The following is a 25509-nucleotide window of genomic DNA, read 5'->3' on the forward strand; positions in this document are numbered from 1 at the left end:
TAAGTAGGCTGCTGCCCCGGGCACGTTTTGCTCCCGAAATCCCACTGCTGCCACCCAGCTGACTCCCAGCCATGCTTTCAAAACATATAACCGTCAGCGTGAACTGAGAATATATTTTTCTTTTTGTACTGAAATACGTGGGCCAGTAAACTATTTCAGCAGAAATAAATGCATCAGTGAAGTGCGTATATATATATATATATTTTTTGTACTGAAATAGGCCTCTGAACGTTTTTTGCCATAAATAAGTGCACCAGTGAAATGCGTATATATTTTTCTTTTTTTTTACTGTAATACGCCCCTATACGCTTTCAACAGAAATAACTGCAGAAGTGAACTATGTATATATTTTTCTTGTTGGACTGAAATAGGCCACTATACGCTTTCACTAGAATTAACTGCAACAGTGCAGTGCGTATATTTTCTTTTTTTTTTTTTTACTGCAATTCGCCCCTATACGCTTTCAACAGAAATAACTGCAGAAGTGAACTGAGCATATATTTTTCTTGTTGGACTGAAATAGGCCACTATACGCTTTTACCAGAATTAACTGCAGAAATGCACTGAGAATATATTTTTCCTGTAGTACTTGCAGGAAAGCGCAAAGGGCCGTCATTGACGGAAGATATGTGTCACCGAGGTTCCTGGCCTCGGTGAGGTAAGAGCCAGTAATTTTAAGTGTCAGCAGCAGCTAGGGCTGACTGACACTATTGTTTTTTTAGTGTGGCTGCAAAGCAGATCCGGGCAGGCTCTTACTGGGAGCAGCCAAAGTGCAGGGTGGGTGGCTGTTCCCCACGTTCCAGTTTTGGTTAGGGATATAAAACCCAGCCAGCAGTCTCAGCTGGGGATTATCCTCCATTTCACAATGGATCTGTGGAGTCTCTGTGGTTTGAGATCTGCATGATGTGTGCCGTACTAAAGGGCTGAGAACCGCATTGCTGGGAAGCACGCCCTAAAGCCTGTTGGGGACTGCTACTGCCAAAACCACTGACAAGGTGAATGCTTTTTGTTCTGTGGACTTGCCATGGTGTGAATGAACACCAAGACGACAAACTGTCATTTTTGTTTATGTGTGAATAAACACTGCACTGTTTAAGTCAAAGAATTTGTTTTTGCCTCTGTACTGCATCCGCTAATCTGCCTACCAGAGCTAATCCCCACATACTGAAATACGCCCCTATACGCTTTCACCAGAAATATCTGCAGAAGTGAAATGCGTATATATTTTTCTTGTAGTACTGATATAAGATACTAAAGATATAGCCCACTAAAGGCTTTTCAACATAGAACTTGCAGCCCAATAACAAATAGCTGGAATGACAGAGCTGTCTAATGGCTATTTGGATCCCCAAATAATCTTTCCCTGCCACTTGTAAATCGCTTTCCTATCAATGTCCCTAGTGCCTTCTGACGTCTCTCCCTGCATTAAGATGCTGTGAAATGATTCCTCCTATCCTTTCTCTGTATTATAAATAGTTTTTTCTGTCTTTTTTTTCCCACAATGAGGTTTTTCCAATTGCTGTCCCTAGCGCGTTTACACTTCTCTCCCTGCACACTGAACACTGGAAAATGGCAGAATCTAAATTGGCTGCCATATTTATAGGGCTGTGACATCACAGGGCTGGCTGGCTGCTGATTTTGCTGCATGCAGGCATGTCAATCTGGGTGATCCCGCCTTCCCAGAGTTCCTTTCCCCATGTCCACAGTCCTCCCACATGTAACCGCCATTTTAGGAGAATTGGGATTCGTTACCATGAAGCGCAAGGAAGTTCGCATTCGTTGCGAATCAAATTTTTCCTGAAATTCGGATTGAATTCCACTTTGTCAGCTTCGATTCGCTCATCTCTAATAGCTATAATACAATTCAATGCTGCCATGTGCTTGACTGAATTATAATGTGTCTGGAAGCCTAATAGAGGCTTGTGCTCATTACTTTGAATAAAATCCTTCCCCAATCTCTGTTGGCGGGGTACGGCGTTCCAGCCCGTTGCTGTGGTCAAATTTGAGAGGTTAAATGTCCATGATCAGCATTACTGCTGATCACAGACATTAGTCGCATGTGTTGTATGAAACAGCACCCCCTAGCTTTGGCGCTCGATCTGCTTTGGAGCGAGTGCCAACTTTAGAGACCCAACATACACTGTACAAGGGTGTCGTGAAGGGGTTAAAAACAAAATATAAGCCAACTGTCTTAATGCAATAAACATGTTTTACTAAGTGTTCTTTCACACTAACATTATTGTTTTCCGGTATTGAGTTCCGTCACAGCCAGGAGCTCAATACCGGTAAAAAACTGATCAGTTTTATCCTAATGCATTCTGAATGGAGACCATTCCGTTCAGCATCAGTTCAGTCCCTCTTACGTTTTTTGGATGGAGAAAATACTTCAGCATGCTGCAGTTTTCTCTCCGGCCAAAAATACTGATGACTTGCCGGAATGCCGGCATTAATTTACATTGAAGTGTATTAGTGCCGGATCCGGCATTAACTGTTCCGGCAAAAGGGATCCGGCTTTCTGGTCTGCACATGCGCAGACCTTTAAAAATGCTGAAAAAAATTATACCGTATTCGTTTTTCTGGATGACACCAGAGAGACGGATCCGGTATTTCAATGCATTTGTCAGACGGATCCACATCCGGTTTGCAGCCGGATCGCCGCAAGTGTGAAAGTACCCTAAGACAAAATACTTTATTTTAAAGTTTAAAAGTCTAAAATATAAGTTCAGTGACACTGCAGACATTTTGTGACATTTCCTATTATAGAAAGTTTCAGGGGCTACCAAGTAAACAAAATAATTTACGATGTTAACATTTTGGTATTTTATTGCACCTATGTAGCACATATCCTAACGCTTACATAATGTGAAAAGCTGAATTTCTTTAAAAAATGTGACTGAAAATGAATCTGTTTACAGATTCTTTAAATCTAAACTTGACTGCAAATTTAAAGCCCCTTGAGATTCATTTTATAAACTTAATGAAATATATCATAGTAGTGGAAAAGACCATATGCTTACTGCATTAAATTCAAATGCTCATATAAAGATAAAAATCGACACATTCCATATGCAGCACATTGTAATCATTCCCATTAGTCTCTGTCTCCAGTGGGACTCACACATTCTAATTTCTCCAGCTCATAAAAATGAGGGCCAATTTCTAGGAAGTTAATTAAGTTTATCAGAATATGTATAGAATATACAGTATGAGAAATCCAGAGTATCTAAAAGAAACCTCTGATTAAATTGTAAGAACCCAATACTACAAAGCGACATGGCCAACAAATGAACTGTTATATATTGACAATAATAAGAAATCTTAGTAAATATTAATTAATGTGAAAAAACCTAAACTCTTAACACTACATCGGAATGTATTTATTAGGAACACTATTTTTACATAGCACGTACATGCATGGGTATTAGGTAGAGATCCACATACAGAGGAATCAACACAGACAATGCTAATGTTATATTACAGAAGGACATGTCCTGATATGTGTGTCACAAGATGATTGTTTTTTCAATATAACATGATATTGTGATAGTGTCACAAGATCTCTGTCTTAAGCAAGCAGTGTTTGTGATTCGAATTGCAAGCTGTCAATGGTTTTGCTAGCATGTTGCAATATTGTATTTAATTTGTTTCACAATTTTTCCTTTTTATTTTAAAGCAAACACTAGATGGGTAAAAAAAACAAGAATATCATACACACTTTAGTCTAGGGTAAAAAAAGCAAGAATAGCACGCACACTTTAGTCTAGGAGAAAAGGAGTAGGCGGACCAGGCTTACCTTCCATAAAAAATGATTACTTACCTACCAGTCTTTCTTCACTTAAAGAGGAGCTTTCATTACTCCTGACCTGCCTATTTTAATAGCTACATGCATTCCACACAGACTAACAATTCTGGAGCATTTATTCTTATGGCTCTATGTTGCGCCATTCCTTCATTATTTGCACTAGAAGTTATGAATAAATTGCTATTAGCCTTCAGTAAGGGTACAGAGGGGAGGTAACAAGTTGGAGGGGTGTACCTGCACAGTATGAAAATGGCATCACTGATTGGATAGAGTCAGTCTGTGTAGGTACACACCCCCAACTGGTTACCACCCCTCTGTACCTTTACTGAAGGCTAATAGCAATTCATTCATAACTTCTACTACAAATAATAAAGGAATTGCACAACATACAGACATAAGAATAGATGCTCCAGAATTATTATTACATGGGGAATGCATGGAGCTATTAAAACAGGAATGTCAGAAGCGGTGAAAGGTTCTGTCACGTATCGGGGACCAGACCAACCCACCACATCACGTGACAAGGGTTGCCCAAGCCCTTCAGGCCGATTCACCTCATGCCCTCACACACTGTTATGCCCTACGCCGCGCCGTAACTTGAGCATAAATCGCCACCTGAAGCCTGCAAGCACACCCACGCACTAACACAAAACTTTCACTGCCACTACCCGTCAGTTATAAGGTCGACAGGACACCCCTGAGTGTTCCACTCGCAAGCAGACACCCACATGATAGCAAGCCTCACGGAAAAACAACATACAGCCTGAGACTGCACACACAATCTTTATGGAGCTAACAGGTTTTTAAGGTTGCAAGACAAACCATCAAACTTTTAGGTTTAATGTATAAAGAATAGACAGTACTTTGTTACAAAAAACAATTAACAAGATACATACATAAATTGCAAACAATTGAAAATAAAAAGGAGAAAACATAGAAAGTTCTGATACTTAACATTTGTGTGGTAAAAGTAATTTCCTCCCAGGAGATTTGGACAGAGTAATGACGCACAAACCAATTTGATTGGATCGCCCACTTTGTGACACCCAAATATCCAGGGATTGCATTTTTATGCCTTTCCTCCAGGGGCAGGCCTGAGGGGGATTCTCACTCCCACCTCTGGCTCAGCCCCTCTGGCCAAGCTACATTACCCATGTCGCCGGCCCCCTGGCCAACTAGAGAATACGTATGAAAATATAAAAAAGATAGTTTCCCAGATGCCCTGGCATCTCTGTGCTAACTGTCTTAGAGTGAGCTGTTCAAAAGGACATGCCCCTGATCTTGTTAGGCCAAGCCCCCTTCCACTCCTCAGCCGACAGGGATTGAAAAAATGAAGTAAAAAATTGACTTCTGTCAGCTGCAGAGGTGGGAAGGATGGTGACTTTCTCCCTGCAGCTCAGACTCAGACAGCACGGTGCTGCTGTCTTAGAGTGAGCTCTTCAAAAGGACACGGCCATGATCCAGTTAGGCTATGCCCCCTCCCACTCCTCAGCCGACAGGGATTGAAAAAATGAAGTTAAAAATCGACTTCAGTCAGCTACAGAGGTGGGAGGGACGGTGACTTTCTCCCTGCAACTCACACTCAGACAGCACACTCAGACCCCCTTAACAAACATTAAATAATATAGATGAATTATACCCGAACGAAGCCGAATCCTTCAGCTAGTCCTTAGTAAATCCACACCTCCCGTTGAGGTTTTGGAAAATACTATAGAGAAATTAGCTTTCTCCCTTTGGAAACTATTTATTCCAAGACTTTGTTGACCTTCAGTTCAGATATAAAACCCCTCACTGGGGATTTTGCTAATATTTCAGGATCCAATCCAATATTACCTTTCTAATCAACAGAGTTTCACCCCTAATGTAAATCAGTATACAAGGTGGTCTAAAAGTGTGGAGACACCTGAATAAATGCAAAATGGTGGTTGGGAATGCCATCCTTTGTGTGCCATGTTGCTAAAGGAAAAGGGGCAAATCTGTGAGTGGTGATTTTCAACACGTTGAATGCATTTGGAGCCAAGTTGAATGGGAAGGGATGACATAAGCATCTGAGAATTTGATAAGAAATCCAAATCTGTGCTTAAATGTGATGTACCTCTATTCCTGTTAAAGTAATTAACAATTTTTCTGTGAGATAAAACACAACAATGATCCACTACAGGATATTCTCAATGTGCTCCCCATTGTTTCGAATCATCAAGGCATTCCTCTTCTCCAATTCACAATGCACTGAGAGCAACACCTCAGCAGAAATGCTTGCACAGGCGTCCAGGATCTGCTGTTGCATTTGAGCCACACTGTGGATTTTCACTGTATAAATCTAGGACCTGATATTACCGCACAGGTAGAAGTCCAAGGGGACCATCCTGTATTATTTAGCTATTTCAAATGCCATCCAAACATGTTAAAATATTGAGACCTACAGTATATATGGTACTTTGGGAAACAAAGCTCAGTTCATCAAAAGCCCATCAATTGTAACCTAGGAGAAAGAACTTAGAAAATGCTATTTTGCATTTAAGTGCCACAACACCACCAAACTTATAGCAACTACTTAAATGTGTAAGTGATTTTGAAGCAGCCTTCAAAACCTTGCGAAAACAATGCTCTACTCCCATTAGGTTATATGTTATGTACCCAGGGACTTCTGAAATATGTTGGAGGAATTGTGGACAGAAGGGCACATTGTTCCATGTACTATAGTCGTGTCCCAAACTACAAAAAAATATGATCAGAAAATCTTTTTCTTCACTTCAGAGACAATACACTTTGGTATAATAGCTTCTATGAATTTAGCTTTATTGTTTCTAAACAATAAAGTCTAATTCTCATAACTGCTAAGTTGGTTATCAATAGGCATTGGAAAAAAGAGGATCCCCAGAATTAGGTGAGGTGATAACTTTCATCAATTTCACTTACAGATACAAAAAGATGATATCATGTACAATATTTGTCAGGAAGAAAGTAGATTCTATATAGACATCATGGGTTGAGCACCCTCACAATGTCTCTTAAATTTTCTCCAACTACCAATTCACAAAGAACTAAATACAGAAACATTAGGTTGTTTTATTTTTTCTGTTCACCTAAATACTTTGTAAAAGGCAGTACTTAATTTTTTTATGTCAGTGTACTGTATTGATAATAGGGTTACTTTCATGATTATATTGTGATTGTTCAAACTCTGCAATGTGAATTATGCCAATTGGCTAACACTCACTAAAATGCTTTAACTTTCTTTTACAATTTTCTCGTTGCATGTATACTTAAAGAGGACCTTTCATTATTTTTTATTTATTTTTATTTAGATAAAATACCTTTACTTGCCTTAAATAAATACCTTTGCTTAACTTTTTTTGCTGCATGTATACTAGTGTTGAGCGCAAATATTCTAATCGCAAATTTTAATCGCAAATATCGCCACTTCGAGAATTCGCAAATATTTAGAATATAGTGCTATATATTCGTATTCGCGAATAGTGTTAAATATTCAAATTGCGAACTTATTGCGAACTTATCGCAAATATATTACATTCTAAGGGCTGGGTCGGTCGGGCTGGGGTGCGAAGCGGGGCTGGCCGCGCGCCACGACTGGACGAGGCGCCGCCCCCCCTCCCCCGTCCACCGGGCCCTCGACCGGCCTCCCACCCTCCGTCCCGCGCCCGCCAACTTCCCCCATGCCACGCCAACCCCCCCCCCACGCCGGGTCCCGCCGATTTTTGCAATCAAGTAAACAATGACTGGAGATCACAAATCACGAATTTGCGAATTTACGGCGAATATTTGGCCAAAAATTTACGAAATATCGCAAATTCGAATGTTGCCTATGCTGCTCATCACTAATGTATACTTAAAAAGGACCTTTCATGTTTTTTTTTTAGTTTAGATAAATACATTTACCCTGCCTGTTTTTTTTCAAATATCGCTCCTATGTTCCACTGTGCCCCCCTGCAGTTTTCCAGCTCAGTATGTTAAATACTGAGCATCAGTACAGGCAGGAGGAGACACCAGGGTTTCTCAATGGGCATCTCCTTTTCCCTGGCTGTAACACGATCCAATCACCTGGTAACCTCCATCACATGGTCTGATATGGGTGTGGCTTACAGTCTTGCTTTGTTCACATTGCACTAGTGGTCCGGCTAGGCGGTTGTGTGGAAGCGTGGCTGTGAGCTGGATTTCATCACCTTCAGACCTTGTTCACACCATAGTTAGCGTAGTGGTAGGACCCCTTGCCATGCTGAGAGACCGTGACGTGGTGCATGATGGGCTCCGATATGTTCCTGACAGGAATATATTGGCAAAAGTCTCAGATTTTAATATCTACTTGTATGACTAGCCAGTATAGTCAGTGGCATATCCGTTTGGTGCATTTTTTCTGTGTTATACGATCCAATCACAGCAGAAAGCGTCACAGCCAGGGAGAAAAAAAAGCTGCTGTGAAGGATATGCCCATTGAGAAACCCTGGCGTCTCCTACTCCCTGTACCAATGCTCAGTATTAACATACTAAGCCGGAAGACTGCAGGTGGGCACAGTGCGGCGTAGTAGCGATATTTAAAAAAAAACAGGCATGGTGGCAGCATCACAAAAAAAAAAAACATGAAAGGTCCTCTTTAAATATTATAAAAAAATATATTGAAATTAATTTGTTTCATAAATTAAAGTCCTTAGAGATGAGCGTATTTGACAAAAAAATTTGAGTCCGATTCGGTCAAATCATTTACCAGATTCTATTCGGTCCAAATAAATCTGGTCCCAAAAATTTGGTCTGAATCAAAAAGGTGTGTGTTTTACTCTGGGAACTTCTAGGACTGTATCCAACCACTTTCAAGCTCTTTAACTCCAAGGCTGCATTAGTTATATCAAAGTGAGAGAGACATATATGGCTAAGGGTAAATGAACTGCGCTGTTGGATTTTTTTATGCTTTTGAAAGTTAAAAGCTGGTCCAAAATGATCCCTTATTAGTGACAGATGCCTTCTTCTCTGTCATCTGACTGCAAAATTGTGGCTGCCATTTTGAATGATTTGCACAGGATGAATTGCAAAAGTCTTGGATTTGAAGAAAATTGTATCTCTTCGGAAATTCATAAGAAATTTCCTGAATTTGTGAAAAATTTGTGCATATTAAATCATAAAATTATACTTGAATAAAGATAGGAGTATAACTAAACAAAACAGAACATTTAGCAATTTGTGTACAGAACACAAATAAAATTAGACAACCCTATCAATATTTTTTTTAAATGTTCAGGAACTATATACGTTTATTGTTACTTTTAATGATCTTTCAGCTGAAAGTAAAAGTGTAATTAGAAAGGAAATAGTAAAAATTGGCCAGAATATCACTATGTAATAATGTAACAAACAAAAGTATTAAGTTATATTATTTCAATATTGTATTTTTCAAAAGCCATTAGCACAAAAGAGTTTATACTTTACAGAAAACAAACATGTCTTTTTTGTTCAAGGTAACAGAACTGCACAATATCAAAACTATAACACGACTGCCTCGAGAGACCAAGAAACATGCCGTAGCAATTATCTTTCATGATGAGACTTCAAAGACATTTGCCTGTGAGTCAGGTAAGCAATTACTACTATATTTGCTATAAAAGGAACCTCAGCTTGTTTCAAAGTAAACAATACATTATTTTATTTACAGCGTGGCACCATGCTCGACTTTGACTTTATTTTTTATAATAGTAATATATCATCCATTATAAGGATAGATGAGCTATTTTCTCAAAATTCGATTCGGTCGGCTTGCCGATTTTTCCAAAACGATTTGATTCGATCTGAATTAATTTGTGGCAAATTGCGTTAAAAAACAGCTATTTCCTGGCTGCAGAGAGACTGTATAGTGGTGTAGAACACTGTGCCTTGCAGCAACACGCATAGTGAGTCTGCTGTGGTAGTGAAATAATACTGTGAGTCAGTATGACATGCAGATGACAGGCGTCGCTCTTAGAATCAATGCACACTTCACTTCTTTGGGCAGTTACGTGGCCAAAACTGACCAAATAACTCAAGTGTGAACTCAAACTTACAGGTCGATGTAAGCGTCAGGTATAAAGAACCGTGCTGAGGCCCAAGATCCTACTATAGCGTGAAAGAGCATACTTCTTTAAAACCGTTGTCAGCTGATTCCACATAGATGTCTACAGAACCTGTTCTATTAACCCCTTAAGGACCCATGACATACATGTGCATCATTTCTTTGCGGGACTTAAAGACCCGTGACGTACATGTACTTCATGGGGATCGGGGCGGGTGCAGTAGCTGCGCCCGCCCAATCCGCAGCAGGGGTCCGGCAGTCACTGATAGCCAGACCCCTGCTGCATGCACCAGCATCAGTGAAATCACTAATGCCGACGCATTAACCCTTCATGTGCCGCGGTCAGCGCTGCCCGCGGCAAGTGCAATGTCGGGCGGTGATCAGCGCTGCCATCTAGAGATGGCCCGAACTATCCGACGGCGAACAGTTCCCGGCGAACATAGCTTGTTCGCGTTCGCCTCTGCCGGGCGAACACATGCGATGTTCGGTCCGCCCCCTATACATCATCATTGAGCAAACTTTGACCCTGTACCTCACAGTCAGCAGACACATTCCAGCCAATCAGCAGCATACCCTCCCTCCCAGACCCTCCCACCTCCTGCACAGCATCCATTTTAGATTCATTCTGAAGCTGCAGTCTTAGTGAGAGGAGGGAGACTGTAACTGCTGCTGATTTAATTGGGAAATCGATAGCTAGGCTAGTGAATTCAGTGTCCACTCCAGTCCTGAAAGACTCATCTGATCTCTGCTGTAAGGACAGCGTCCTGACAGCACCCCAAAAAAAGCCCTTTTTAGGGCTGCAACATTAGTCTGCTTTTTTTTTTTCCTTTATATACATATTGCAGTTGCCTGGCCTGCCTGTGTGTGAGGAGCTGCAGGCCCACAGACTGTAGTGTGCCCACTGCCAGTGCTCACCCCTGTCATTCCGTGTGGCACAGGACTTTGCTTAAAAAAAGGCACTTAATTTTTACACTTTAATCTAAGGTTAGTTGCCTGCCAGTGTGTGTCAGGCTGACTTCCACTGACTGTAGTGTGCCCACTGCCAGTGCCCACCACTCATACCGGCTGGCACAGGACTTTGCTTAAAAAAGGCATTTAATTTTTACACTTTAATGTAATTTCAGCTGCTTGCCTGCTGCTAGTGTGTGTCAGGCCGACTTCAACTGACTGTAGTGTGCCCACTGCCAGTGCCCACCCCTGTCATACCGAGTGGCACAGGACTTTGCTTAAAAAATAGGCACTTAATTTTTATACTTTAATCTAAGGTTAGTTGCCTGCCAGTGTGTGTCAGGCTGACTTCCACTGACTGTAGTGTGCCCACTGCCAGTGCCCACCACTCATACCGGCTGGCACAGGACTTTGCATAAAAAAGGCATTTAATTTTTACACTTTAGTGTAATTTCAGCTGCTTGCCTGCTGCTAGTGTGTGTCAGGCCGACTTCAACTGACTGTAGTGTGCCCACTGCCAGTGCCAACCACTGATACCGGGTGGCACAGTAGCTTGCCGATAAATAAGGCATTTAATTTTTAGACAGTAGTCTAAATTCAGTTGCTTGCCTGCTGCCAGTGTGTGTCAGGCCCGCTTCCACTGACTGTAGTGTGCCCACTGCCAGTGCCAACCACTGATACCGGGTGGCACAGTAGCTTGCCGATAAATAAGGCATTTAATTTTTAGACAGTAGTCTAAATTCAGTTGCTTGCCTGCTGCCAGTGTGTGTCAGGCCCTCTTCCACTGACTGTAGTGTGCCCACTGCCAGTGCCAACCACTCATACCGGGTGGCACAGTAGCTTGCCGATAAATAAGGCATTTAATTTTTACACTTTAGTGTAATTTCAGTTGCTTGCCTGCTGCCAGTGTGTGTCAGGCTGACTTCCACTGACTGTAGTGTGCCCACTGCCAGTGCCCACCACTCATACCGGCTGGCACAGGACTTTGCATAAAAAAGGCATTTAATTTTTACACTTTAGTGTAATTTCAGCTGCTTGCCTGCTGCTAGTGTGTGTCAGGCCGACTTCAACTGACTGTAGTGTGCCCACTGCCAGTGCCAACCACTGATACCGGGTGGCACAGTAGCTTGCCGATAAATAAGGCATTTAATTTTTAGACAGTAGTCTAAATTCAGTTGCTTGCCTGCTGCCAGTGTGTGTCAGGCCCGCTTCCACTGACTGTAGTGTGCCCACTGCCAGTGCCAACCACTGATACCGGGTGGCACAGTAGCTTGCCGATAAATAAGGCATTTAATTTTTAGACAGTAGTCTAAATTCAGTTGCTTGCCTGCTGCCAGTGTGTGTCAGGCCCTCTTCCACTGACTGTAGTGTGCCCACTGCCAGTGCCAACCACTCATACCGGGTGGCACAGTAGCTTGCCGATAAATAAGGCATTTAATTTTTACACTTTAGTGTAATTTCAGTTGCTTGCCTGCTGCCAGTGTGTGTCAGGCTGACTTCCACTGACTGTAGTGTGCCCACTGCCAGTGCCCACCACTCATACCGGCTGGCACAGGACTTTGCATAAAAAAGGCATTTAATTTTTACACTTTAGTGTAATTTCAGCTGCTTGCCTGCTGCTAGTGTGTGTCAGGCCGACTTCAACTGACTGTAGTGTGCCCACTGCCAGTGCCAACCACTGATACCGGGTGGCACAGTAGCTTGCCGATAAATAAGGCATTTAATTTTTAGACAGTAGTCTAAATTCAGTTGCTTGCCTGCTGCCAGTGTGTGTCAGGCCCGCTTCCACTGACTGTAGTGTGCCCACTGCCAGTGCCAACCACTGATACCGGGTGGCACAGTAGCTTGCCGATAAATAAGGCATTTAATTTTTAGACAGTAGTCTAAATTCAGTTGCTTGCCTGCTGCCAGTGTGTGTCAGGCCCTCTTCCACTGACTGTAGTGTGCCCACTGCCAGTGCCAACCACTCATACCGGGTGGCACAGTAGCTTGCCGATAAATAAGGCATTTAATTTTTACACTTTAGTGTAATTTCAGTTGCTTGCCTGCTGCCAGTGTGTGTCAGGCCCGCTTCTACTGACTGTAGTGTGCCCACTGCCAGTGCCAATCGTATACACACACTGGATGTTTTAAAGCACGTTATTCCAAACAATTTAGGAATGTTAGTTGATTTATGCCCTTTATGGATTAAAACCCGACTCTGCGTCCACTACGTAATTTTCCATGGGAGTTTTGCCATAGATCCCCCTCCGGCATGCCACAGTCCAGGTGTTAGACCCCTTGAAACAACTTTCTCATCACTATTGTGGCCAGAAAGAGTCCCTGTGGGTTTTAAAATTCGCCTGTCTATTGAAGTCTATGGCGGTTCGCCCGGTTCGCCAGTTCGCGAACATTTGCGGAAGTTCGCGTTCGCTGTTCGCGAACTGAAAATTTTATGTTCGCGACATCACTACTGCCATCGGGTCCCCGTGCTGCTGTGACAGGGACCCGATGGCATGGAAGGCAGCCCGATGCCTTCCTTGGGCATCGGGACTGCCTACCGGTTGAGAGCCTGTGAGATCCAGCCCCCTGGATCTCACAAGCAGGAAGCTGAATGAGTAATACTCACTGTATTACTCATACAGCCAATGCATTGAAGTATTGGAATGCATTGTAAAGGGGATCAGACCCCCAAAAGTTGGGACAAAAAGAAAGTGAAAAAAAAATTGAAAAAAGAAAGTTTTCCCCCCAAAAAATGTAAAGTTTCAAGAAAAAAAAATTTCATTTTCTCCAAATAAAGTTAAAAAAAATTGTAAAAAATAGGGAAAAAAAGAAAAGTAGACATATTAGGTATCGCCGTGTCCGTATCAACCAGCTCTATAAACATATCACATGACCTAACCCCTCAGGTGAACACCGAAGAAATAAAAAAATTAACACCAAGCGATCAAAAAGGCGTATGCCCGCCAAAATAGTAACAATCTAACCATCACCTCATCCCACAAAAATTTAGCCCCTACCTAAGACAATCACCCAAAAAATTAAAAAAACTATGGCTCAGAATATAGAGACACTAAAACATTATTTTTTTTTTTTAAATGCTGTTATTGTGTAAAACTTAAGTAAATAAAAAAGTATACATATTAGGTATCACCGCGTACATAAGAACCTGCTCTATAAAAATATCACATGACCTACCCCCTCAGGTGAATACCGTAAAAAAAAAACGGTGTAAAAGGCAATTTTTTGTCACCTTACATCATAAAAAGTGTAATAGAAAGCAATCAAAAAGTCGTATGCACCCCAAAATAGTGCCAATCAAACCGTCATCTAATCCCGCAAAAATCGTACCCTACCTAAGATAATCACCCAAAAACTGAAAAAACTATGGTTCTCAGACTATGGAGACACTAAAACATAATTTTATTTGTTTAAAAAATGAAATCATTGTGTAAAACTTACATAAATAAAAAAAAAGTAGACATATTAGGCATCGCCGCATCCATAATAACCTGCTCTATAAAAATATCACATGACCTAACCCCTCAGGTGAATACCGTAAAAAAAAAAGAAACAGTGTAAAAAAAGCTATTTTTTGTCACCTTACATCACAAAAAGTGTAATAGCAAGCGATCAAAAAGTCATATGCACCCTATATTAGTACCAATCAAACCGTCATCTCATCCCCCAAAAAATGAGCCCCTACACAAGACAGTCGCCCAAAAGATAAATAAAACTACAGCTTTCAAAATGTGGAGACACAAAAAAATCAATTTGGTATTGTCGCGTCTGTGACAACCTGCTCTATAAAAATACCACATGATCTAACCTGTCAGATAAATGTTGTAAATAACAAAAAATAAAAACGGTGCCAAAACAGCTACCGTATTTTTCGCCCCATAAGACGCACCTAGGTTTTTGGGGAGGAAAATAAGAAAAAATAATTTTTTAACCAAAAGGTGTGCTGTGGGTTTGGAACTAATGGTGGTCTGTGGATGGGGGGGATCTGTGGATGACGGACACTGTTATGGGGGATCTGTGGATGACGGACACTGTTATGGGGGGATCAGTGGATGACGGACACTGTTATGGGGGGATCAGTGGATGACGGACACTGTTATGGGGGGGATCTGTGGATGACGGACACTGTTATGGGGGAGATTTGTGACGGACACTGTTATGGGGGGATCTGTGGCTTGCACTGTTACAGGGGGATCTGTGGCTGGCACTGTTACAGGGGGGATCTGTGGATGGCACTGTTACAGGGGGGATCTGTGGGTGGCACTGTTATTTATGTGCCATCCACAGACCCCCCAGCCCATAACAGTGCCATCCACAGACCCCCCAGCCCATAACAGTGCCATCCACAGACCCCCCCAGCCCATAACATTGCCATCCACAGACCCCCAGCCCATAACTGTGCCATCCACAGATGTCCCCCATAAAAATGTCATCCACAGACCCCCCCGCCACTCCAGTATACAAATATAAGATGTCTTATTCAATTAATAGTTATTAAACATGCCCCCTCACTCCTAATAGTACCTTACATCCTAACCGCTTCAGTAGAATGCAGGGAGGCAGGCCCGGCGGCCGGCGCGTCACTCACTGATGTCACTTGCCTGCGCCGCCTGCTTCATTCATAAAGTAGGCGGCTGGCCCCCAGCTCCTCCTCCCAGTCCCTCCCCGAGTCCCCGCTCATTCGTAAATCGCAGCTTGCGATGTAAAACTGCAAGCATTCGCCCCATAAGACGCAGGGGCATTTTCCCCCCATTTTGGGGGAGAAAAAGTGCGTCTTATGGGGCGAAAAATACGGTATTTCTTGTTACCTTGCCCCACAAAAAGTGTAATATAGAGCAACCAAAAATCAGGCTTTGGAACATGTAACTGCACTGCACAAGGACTAATAAGACCCCAATAACAAGAATGGTTTGCTGGAATTACAGAGGTATTGCAAACTTGAAATGAGCAGCAGTATAATGGCAATTTGGATCAACAGTCAGTGCAGCAAGGTGTAATAGGATTGTTCCTATTACATAGGCTGTAAACACCCCTATTAAACCCTGTTCTGCTTCAATACTGTGGAATAATTCCTCCCTATGCTTCCCCTACATTTCTAATGCTCTTTCCCTGAAGTTCAATTGAGCTAAATATAAGTTTTCAAGTCTTTCCTAGCACTGTGCCTAGCGCCTGCTAACGTCTCTCCCTGAACTAAGTACACTGGAAAATGGCTGAATAGCTGAGGCTATTTATAGGGCTGTGACATCACAGGGCTGGCTGCTAATTGCTGCATGCACGGAATTGTGGGTGATCCCTCATTCCCAGAGTTCCTTGCTCCATGTCCTTACATGTACAGCAGCCATTTTAGGAAAAAATGTGCTTCGTTACCACGAAGCGTGAGGAAATTTGGATTTGGTGCAAATCAAATAATTCCTGAAATTCGGATCGAATTCCACTTTGTCAGCTTCTATTCGCTCATCTCTAAATATGAGTGTTAATGTATGAATTACAGTCTGTTTGCTGAAGCAATTTATTCTTTTTTTTTTGTATTAAAATATCACAGGGCAAAATAAATGTTGTAATTCATTTGATTTCTCCCATTAAAGGGGTTTTCTGGTAATTATTATTTTTCGATCAAGTGACTACAGCATACCCCCTGAAACAGAAGATTCATAATTACCTGCTACACGTCTCTCCGGTCCTCTGTGCTGCCCCCTCTGATTCAATCTTCTGTTCCCCATGTTGTTTACATCTGGCTGGCCTTGAGCATGGTCACATTCACTGCTCCAGCCATTTACTGTTTTTAGTGGTGATGTGGCCACAAGCAGCATGACACCGCTGAAGCCAGTCATTGGCTGGAGTGGTGCTTACGATCATCCCCATGACCAACCAGATGTAAACAGCGCAGGGAACCGAAAATTCAGACAGAGGGGGCAAGACAGAGGACCAGATCTGCATAGAGTGGGTAGGTATGAATCTTCTGTTTCAGGGGACAGGCTGAGGCCACTTGATAAAAATATAATTATTACCAGAGTACCCATTTAAGTGATAAGATGTTGTCACACTGAAATGCTGTAGAACTAAAGGAGCTCTTCATATGGTGTCATCAATAAAAAGGAGATAATCTAAATGTGAAAAATAATATACTCACTGGTGTGCACCACTATTAAAAAGGAAAACTATAAAAGAATCTAAATGAGATTCAGTATATTATTCATTTGTTTAGTTTGTATTAGTATAGTGTTAGCTATGGTCTTTGTAAATTACTATAAGTGTTGGTCTCGAATACTCGAATAGCGAATATTACAGGGAGTGCAGAATTATTAGGCAAATGAGTATTTTGACCACATCATCCTCTTTATGCATGTTGTCTTACTCCAAGCTGTATAGGCTCGAAAGCCTACTACCAATTAAGCATATTAGGTGATGTGCATCTCTGTAATGAGAAGGGGTGTGGTCTAATGACATCAACACCCTATATCAGGTGTACATAATTATTAGGCAACTTCCTTTCCTTTGGCAAAATGGGTCAAAAGAAGGACTTGACAGGCTCAGAAAAGTCAAAAATAGTGAGATATCTTGCAGAGGGATGCAGCACTCTTAAAATTGCAAAGCTTCTGAAGCGTGATCATCGAACAATCAAGCGTTTCATTCAAAATAGTCAACAGGGTCGCAAGAAGCGTGTGGAAAAACCAAGGCGCAAAATAACTGCCCATGAACTGAGAAAAGTCAAGCGTGCAGCTGCCAAGATGCCACTTGCCACCAGTTTGGCCATATTTCAGAGCTGCAACATCACTGGAGTGCCCAAAAGCACAAGGTGTGCAATACTCAGAGACATGGCCAAGGTAAGAAAGGCTGAAAGACGACCACCACTGAACAAGACACTCAAGATGAAACCTCAAGACTTGGCCTAGAAATATCTCAAGACTGATTTTTCTAAGGTTTTATGGACTGATGAAATGAGAGTGAGTCTTGATGGGCCAGATGGATGGGCCCGTGACTGGATTGGTAAAGGGCAGATAGCTCCAGTCCGACTCAGACGTCAGCAAGGTGGAGGTGGAGTACTGGTTTGGGCTGGTATCATCAAAGATGAGCTTGTGGGGCCTTTTCGGGTTGAGGATGGAGTCAAGCTCAACTCCCAGTCCTACTGCCAGTTTCTGGAAGACACCTTCTTCAAGCAGTGGTACAGGAAAAAGTCTGCATCCTTCAAGAAAAACATGATTTTCATGCAGGACAATGCTCCATCACACGCGTCCAAGTACTCCACAGCGTGGCTGGCAAGAAAGGGTATAAAAGAAGAAAATCTAATGACATGGCCTCCTTGTTCACCTGATCTGAACCCCATTGAGAACCTGTGGTCCATCATCAAATGTGAGATTTACAAGGAGGGAAAACAGTACACCTCTCTGAACAGTGTCTGGGAGGCTGTGGTTGCTGCTGCACGCAATGTTGATGGTGAACAGATCAAAACACTGACAGAATCCATGGATGGCAGGCTTTTGAGTGTCCTTGCAAAGAAAGGTGGCTATATTGGTCACTGATTTGTTTTTGTTTTGTTTTTGATTGTCAGAAATGTATATTTGTGAATGTTGAGATGTTATATTGGTTTCACTGGTAAAAATAAATAATTGAAATGGGTATATATTTGTTTTTTGTTAAGTTGCCTAATAATTATGCACAGTAATAGTCACCTGCACACACAGATATCCCCCTAAAATAGCTAAAACTAAAAACAAACTAAAAACTACTTCCAAAAATATTCAGCTTTGATATTAATGAGTTTTTTGGGTTCATTGAGAACATGGTTGTTGTTCAATAATAAAATTAATCCTCAAAAATACAACTTGCCTAATTATTCTGCACTCCCTGTATTTGCAAATATCGTCACTTCCAGAATTTGCAAATATTTAGAATATAGTGATATATACAGTACAGACCAAAAGTTTGGACACACCTTCTCATTTAAAGAGTTTTCTTTATTTTCATGACTATGAAAATTGTAGATTCACACTGAAGGCATCAAAACTATGAATTAACACATGTGGCATTATATAGATAGCAAACAAGTGTGAAACAACTAAAATTTGTAATATTCTAGGTTCTTCAAAGTAGCCACCTTTTGCTTTGATTACTGCTTTGCACACTCTTGGCATTCTCTTGATGAGATTCAAGAGCTAGTCCCCTGAAATGGTTTTCACTTCACAGGTGTGCCCTGTCAGGTTTAATAAGTGGGATTTCTTGCCTTATAAATGGTGTTGGGACCATCAGTTGCGTTGAGGAGAAGTCAGGTGAATACACAGCTGATAGTCCTACTGAATAGACTGTTAGAATTTGTATTATGGCAAGAAAAAAGCAGCTAAGTAAAGAAAAACTAGTGGCCATCATTACTTTAAGAAATGACGGTCAGTCAGTCAGCCGAAAAATTGGGAAAACTTTGAAAGTAAGGGCTATTTGACCATGAAGGAGAGTGATGGGGTGCTGCGCCAGATGACCTGGCCTCCACAGTCACCGGACCTGAACCCAATCGAGATGGTTTGGGGTGAGCTGGACCGCAGAGTGAAGGCAAAAGGCCCAACAAGTGCTAAGCATCTCTGGGAACTCCTTCAAGACTGTTGGAAGACCATTTCAGGGGACTACCTCTTGAAGCTTATCAAGAGAATGCCAAGAGTGTGCAAAGCAGTAATCAAAGCAAAAGGTGGCTACTTTGAAGAACCTAGAATATGACATATTTTCAGTTTCACACTTGTTTGTTATGTATATAATTCCACATGTGTTAATTCATAGTTTTGATGCCTTCATAGTCATGAAAATAAAGAAAACTCTTTGAATGAGAAGGTGTATCCAAACCTTTGGTCTGTACTGTATTTGTAATTTCAAATATTCAAAAAAAATATTTTCAACAGTAACCTCCCTTCTTCCTTGTGAGCCAATGAGAAGGCTGCAATGTCTTTGTCTGAGCTTTGCAACACCCATAGCAACCAATAGGAAAGTTGCCTACCCCTTACTATATATGAACCTCCCGAGCAGCCCTTGTATGCAGTATTTTGCAGATCTGAGAGAGACAGCAGTTTTATTGCTGTGCTCTCTGCTTTCCTGTGTCATTACATTAGATAGTTAGTTAGCTTATATATATAATACAGATAGTTAGTGGGAGATAGTCGGTGTAGTTTAGTAATATAGTGGTTCTGCTGTCCTTACATACATGCTACATATATAGTGCTGTATATATGTATGTATGTATTGTAGGAAGGCGCAAGGGTCCATCGTTGACGGAAGGTATGTGTCACCTCGCCTCGGTGAAGTAAGAGCCGGCCCGGTATTTTCAAGTGTCAGCGGCAGCTAGTGCTGGTTGACACGTTGCTATTTTAGTATGGCTGTAAGCTGATCCGGGCCGGCTCTTACTGGCCAAAGTGCTGGGTGAGTGGCTTCTCCCCACGCTCCAGGCCAGGACTTTACTGGCCTATATCAAACCCAGCCAGCAGTCTCAGCTGTGTGTGGATTACTCCTCTCTGACAGTGGAGCAATGTCAGTCCCTGTGTGTTTTGGGATCTGAAAACTTATGCCGTGCAAAAGGGCTGGGAGCCGCATGCTGAGAAACAGGCCCCTAAAGCCTGCTGTGGACCACAGGTGGAGAAACTGCAAACCAGGTGAAGGTTTTTTGTTCTGTGGACTTTTCATGGTGTGAACAAACACCCTAACTGCAAAATGTCACTTTTTGTTTTTAATTATGTGCGAATAAAACACTGAACTGTTTAAGTTAAAGACTTTGTGGTTGCCTCTATACTGTGTCCGCTAGCCTGTCTACCAGAGCAAATCCCCACAGTATGTATGTATGCTACAAACATACATACATACATAGTGCTGTGATGTCACAAGTTCACGACAATACTTAGTGCACCAATCACTAATAAATTGTCATACCTGTTAAAATGTGAAGTTGCACGTATTGCGCCAAAATATTTGCATCATTGGTGCCGATTTCGCAATCGCGAATGTATTGGAGCACTCTATCTGCATGTAAAGCTATTGTAATGTTCTGCCATGCGAACCATTTTTTCCAGTCACCGGAAACTTCTAGCAGCTTGAAAAATGTAGCTATAGTAACCCACGCCTGTATTTCGAGCGCATTACTCGAATATTACATTGACATTTTTTCGTGATCAAGAAAATAATCTTGAATTCTCGAATATATGACGAATATTCTACCAAATATTCGCGAAATACAGTGAATTCGAATATTGCCCCTGCCACTCATCACTAATGACTGTCTAGGCCAGGCTTACCCATGTATGAAATATGTATACAAAAAGTACTGTCAAGGCATTATCTGCTCTTAACATGTGAGTAGAGTTGAGCGAACACCTGGATGTTCGGGTTCGAGAAGTTCGGCCGAACTTCCCGGAAATGTTCGGGTTCGGGATCCGAACCCGATCCGAACTTCGTCCCGAACCCGAACCCCATTGAAGTCAATGGGGACCCGAACTTTTGGGCACTAAAAAGGCTGTAAAACAGCCCAGGAAAGAGCTAGAGGACTGCAAAAGGCAGCAACATGTAGGTAAATCCCCTGCAAACAAATGTGGATAGGGAAATGAATTAAAATAAAAATAAAAAAAATAAAAATGAACCAATATCATTTGGACAGAGGTCCCATAGCAGAGAATCTGGCTTCACGTCAGCAGAGAATCAGTCTCTTCATGCCAAAGCAAAGAATCTGGCTTCATGTCAGCGCAGAATCAGTCTTCATGTCAGAGCAGAGAATCAGGCTTCACGTCACCCACCACTGGAACAGGCCACTGTCACACATTTAGGCCCCGGCACCCAGGCAGAGGAGAGAGGTCCCGTAACAGAGAATCTGGCCTGATGTCAGCACAGAATCTGTCTTCATGTCATAGCAGAGAATCAGGCTTCACGTCACCCACCACTGGAACAGGCCACTGTCACACATTTAGGCCCCGGCACCCAGACAGAGGAGAGCGGTCCCGTAACAGAGAATCTGGCCTTATGTCAGCGCAGAATCTGTCTTCATGTCATAGCAGAGAATCAGGCTTCACGTCACCCACCACTGGAACAGGCCACTGTCACACATTTAGGCCCAGGCACCCAGGCAGAGGAGAGAGGTCCCGTAACAGAGAATCTGGCCTTATGTCAGCGCAGAATCTGTATTCATGTCATAGCAGAGAATCAGGCTTCATGTCACCCACCACTGGAACAGGCCACTGTCACACATTTAGGCCCAGGCACCCAGGCAGAGGAGAGAGGTCCCGTAACAGAGAATCTGGCCTTATGTCAGCGCAGAATCTGTCTTCATGTCATAGCAGAGAATCAGGCTTCACGTCACCCACCACTGGAACAGGCCACTGTCACACATTTAGGCCATGGCACCCAGGCAGAGGAGAGAGGTCCCGTAACAGAGAATCTGGCCTTATGTCAGCGCAGAATCTGTCTTCATGTCATAGCAGAGAATCAGGCTTCACGTCACCCACCACTGGAACAGGCCACTGTCACACATTTAGGCCCAGGCACCCAGGCAGAGGAGAGAGGTCCCGTAACAGAGAATCTGGCCTTATGTCAGCGCAGAATCTGTCTTCATGTCATAGCAGAGAATCAGGCTTCACGTCACCCACCACTGGAACAGGCCACTGTCACAAATTTAGGCCCCGGCACCCAGACAGAGGAGAGCGGTCCCGTAACAGAGAATCTGGCCTTATGTCAGCGCAGAATCTGTCTTCATGTCATAGCAGAGAATCAGGCTTCACGTCACCCACCACTGGAACAGGCCACTGTCACACTTTTAGGCCCATGCACCCAGGCAGAGGAGAGAGGTCCCGTAACAGAGAATCTGGCCTTATGTCAGCGCAGAATCTGTATTCATGTCATAGCAGAGAATCAGGCTTCACGTCACCCACCACTGGAACAGGCCACTGTCACACATTTAGGCCCAGGCACCCAGGCAGAGGAGAGAGGTCCCGTAACAGAGAATCTGGCCTTATGTCAGCGGAGAATCTGTCTTCATGTCATAGCAGAGAATCAGGCTTCACGTCACCCACCACTGCAACAGGCCACTGTCACACATTTAGGCCCAGGCACCCAGGCAGAGGAGAGAGGTCCCGTAACAGAGAATCTGGCCTTATGTCAGCGCAGAATCTGTCTTCATGTCATAGCAGAGAATCAGGCTTCACGTCACCCACCACTGGAACAGGCCACTGTCACACATTTAGGCCCCGGCACCCAGACAGAGGAGAGCGGTCCCGTAACAGAGAATCTGGCCTTATGTCAGCGCAGAATCTGTCTTCATGTCATAGCAGAGAATCAGGCTTCACGTCACCCACCACTGGAACAGGCCACTGTCACACATTTAGGCCCAGGCACCCAGGCAGAGGAGAGAGGTCCCGTAACAGAGAATCTGGCCTTATGTCAGCGCAGAATCTGTCTTCATGTCAGAGCAGAGAATCAGGCTTCACGTCACCCACCACTGGAACAGGCCACTGTCACACATTTAGGCCCAGGCACCCAGGCAGAGGAGAGAGGTCCCGTAACAGAGAATCTGGCCTTATGTCAGCGCAGAATCTGTATTCATGTCATAGCAGAGAATCAGGCTTCACGTCACCCACCACTGGAACAGGCCACTGTCACACATTTAGGCCCCGGCACCCAGACAGAGGAGAGCGGTCCCGTAACAGAGAATCTGGCCTTATGTCAGCGCAGAATCTGTATTCATGTCATAGCAGAGAATCAGGCTTCACGTCACCCACCACTGGAACAGGCCACTGTCACACATTTAGGCCCAGGCACCCAGGCAGAGGAGAGAGGTCCCGTAACAGAGAATCTGGCCTTATGTCAGCGCAGAATCTGTATTCATGTCATAGCAGAGAATCAGGCTTCACGTCACCCACCACTGGAACAGGCCACTGTCACACATTTAGGCCCCGGCACCCAGACAGAGGAGAGCGGTCCCGTAACAGAGAATCTGGCCTTATGTCAGAACAGAATCTGTCTTCATGTCATAGCAGAGAATCAGGCTTCACGTCACCCACCACTGGAACAGGCCACTGTCACACATTTAGGCCCCGGCACCCAGACAGAGGAGAGGTTCATTCAACTTTGGGTTGCCCCGCAATATAATGGTAAAATGAAATTAAAAATAGTATTGAATGAGGAAGTGCCCTGGAGTAGAATAATATATTGTTAAGGGGAGGTAGTTAATATCTTATCTGCACAAGGGATGGACAGGTCCTGTGGGATCCATGCCTGGTTCATTTTTATGAACGTCAGCTTGTCCACATTGGCTGTAGACAGGCGGCTGCGTTTGTCTGTAATGACGCCCCCTGCCGTGCTGAATACACGTTCAGACAAAACGCTGGCCGCCGGGCAGGCCAGCACCTCCAAGGCATAAAAGGCTAGCTCTGGCCACGTGGACAATTTGGAAATCCAGAAGTTGAATGGGGCCGAACCATCAGTCAGTACGTGGAGGGGTGTGCACAGGTACTGTTCCACCATGTTAGTGAAATGTTGCCTCCTGCTAACACGTTCCGTATCAGGTGGTGGTGCAGTTAGCTGTGGCGTGGTGACAAAACTTTTCCACATCACTGCCATGCTAACCCTGCCCTCAGAGGAGCTGGCTGTGACACAGCTGCGTTGGCGACCTCTTGCTTCTCCTCGAACTTCGCCTTGGGCTTCCACTGGTTCCCCTGTGACATTTGGGAATGCTCTCAGTAGCGCGTCTACCAACGTGCACTTGTACTCGCGCATCTTCCTATCACGCTCCAGTGTAGGAAGTAAGGTGGGCACATTGTCTTTGTACCGGGGATCCAGCAGGGTGGCAACCCAGTATTCCGCACACGTTAAAATGTGGGCAACTCTGCTGTCGTTGCGCAGGCACTGCAGCATGTAGTCGCTCATGTGTGCCAGGCTGCCCAGAGGTAAGGACAAGCTGTCCTCTGTGGGAGGCGTATCGTCATCGTCCTGTGTTTCTCCCCAGCCACGCACCAGTGATGGGCCCGAGCTGCTTTGGGTGCCACCCCGCTGTGAACATGCTTCATTCTCATCCTCCTTCACCTCCTCCTCATCCTCGTCCTCCTCGTCCTCCAGTAGTGGGCCCTGTCTGGCCACATTTGTACCTGGCCTCTGGTGTTGCAAAAAACCTCCCTCTGAGTCACTTTGAAGAGACTGGCCTGAAAGTGCTAAAAATGACCCCTCTTCCTCCTGGGCCACCTCCTCTTCCATCATCGCCCTAAGTGTTTTCTCAAGGAGACATAGAAGTTGTATTGTAACGCTGATAACGGCGTCATCGCCACTGGCCATGTTGGTGGAGTACTCGAAACAGCGCAACAGGGCACACAGGTCTCGCATGGAGGCCCAGTCATTGGTGGTGAAGTGTGTCTGTAATGAACTCCCCCCCGTGCGTGCTGCAGCTGAAACTCCACTATGGCCTGCTGCTGCTCGCACAGTCTGTCCAGCATATGCAAGGTGGAGTTCCACCTGGTGGGTACGTCGCATATGAGGCGGTGAGCGGGAAGGCCGAAGTTACGCTGTAGCGCAGACAGGCGAGCAGCGGCAGGGTGTGAACGCCGGAAGCGCGAACAGACGGCCCGCACTTTATGCAGCAGCTCTGACATGTCGGGGTAGTTGCGAATGAACTTCTGCACCACCAAATTTAGCACATGCGCCAGGCAAGGGATGTGCGTCAAACCGGCTAGTCCCAGAGCTGCAACGAGATTTCGCCCAT

General features: G+C 43.8%; 1 protein-coding gene across 1 annotated transcript in view; it reads left to right on the plus strand.

The window, feature by feature from the left end:
- The window catches only part of DOK6 (docking protein 6), a 373397-nt gene that overhangs the window by 64327 nt on the left and 283561 nt on the right, over positions 1 to 25509 (plus strand). The window contains exon 4 of the mRNA XM_040433916.1: positions 9271 to 9385. Within this exon, the coding sequence (XP_040289850.1) occupies positions 9271 to 9385 (115 nt within the window). The remainder of the gene's footprint in view (positions 1 to 9270; positions 9386 to 25509) is intronic.

Source organism: Bufo bufo, chromosome 5 (assembly GCF_905171765.1).
Source record: "Bufo bufo chromosome 5, aBufBuf1.1, whole genome shotgun sequence".
NCBI classification, from domain to species: Eukaryota; Metazoa; Chordata; class Amphibia; order Anura; family Bufonidae; genus Bufo; species Bufo bufo.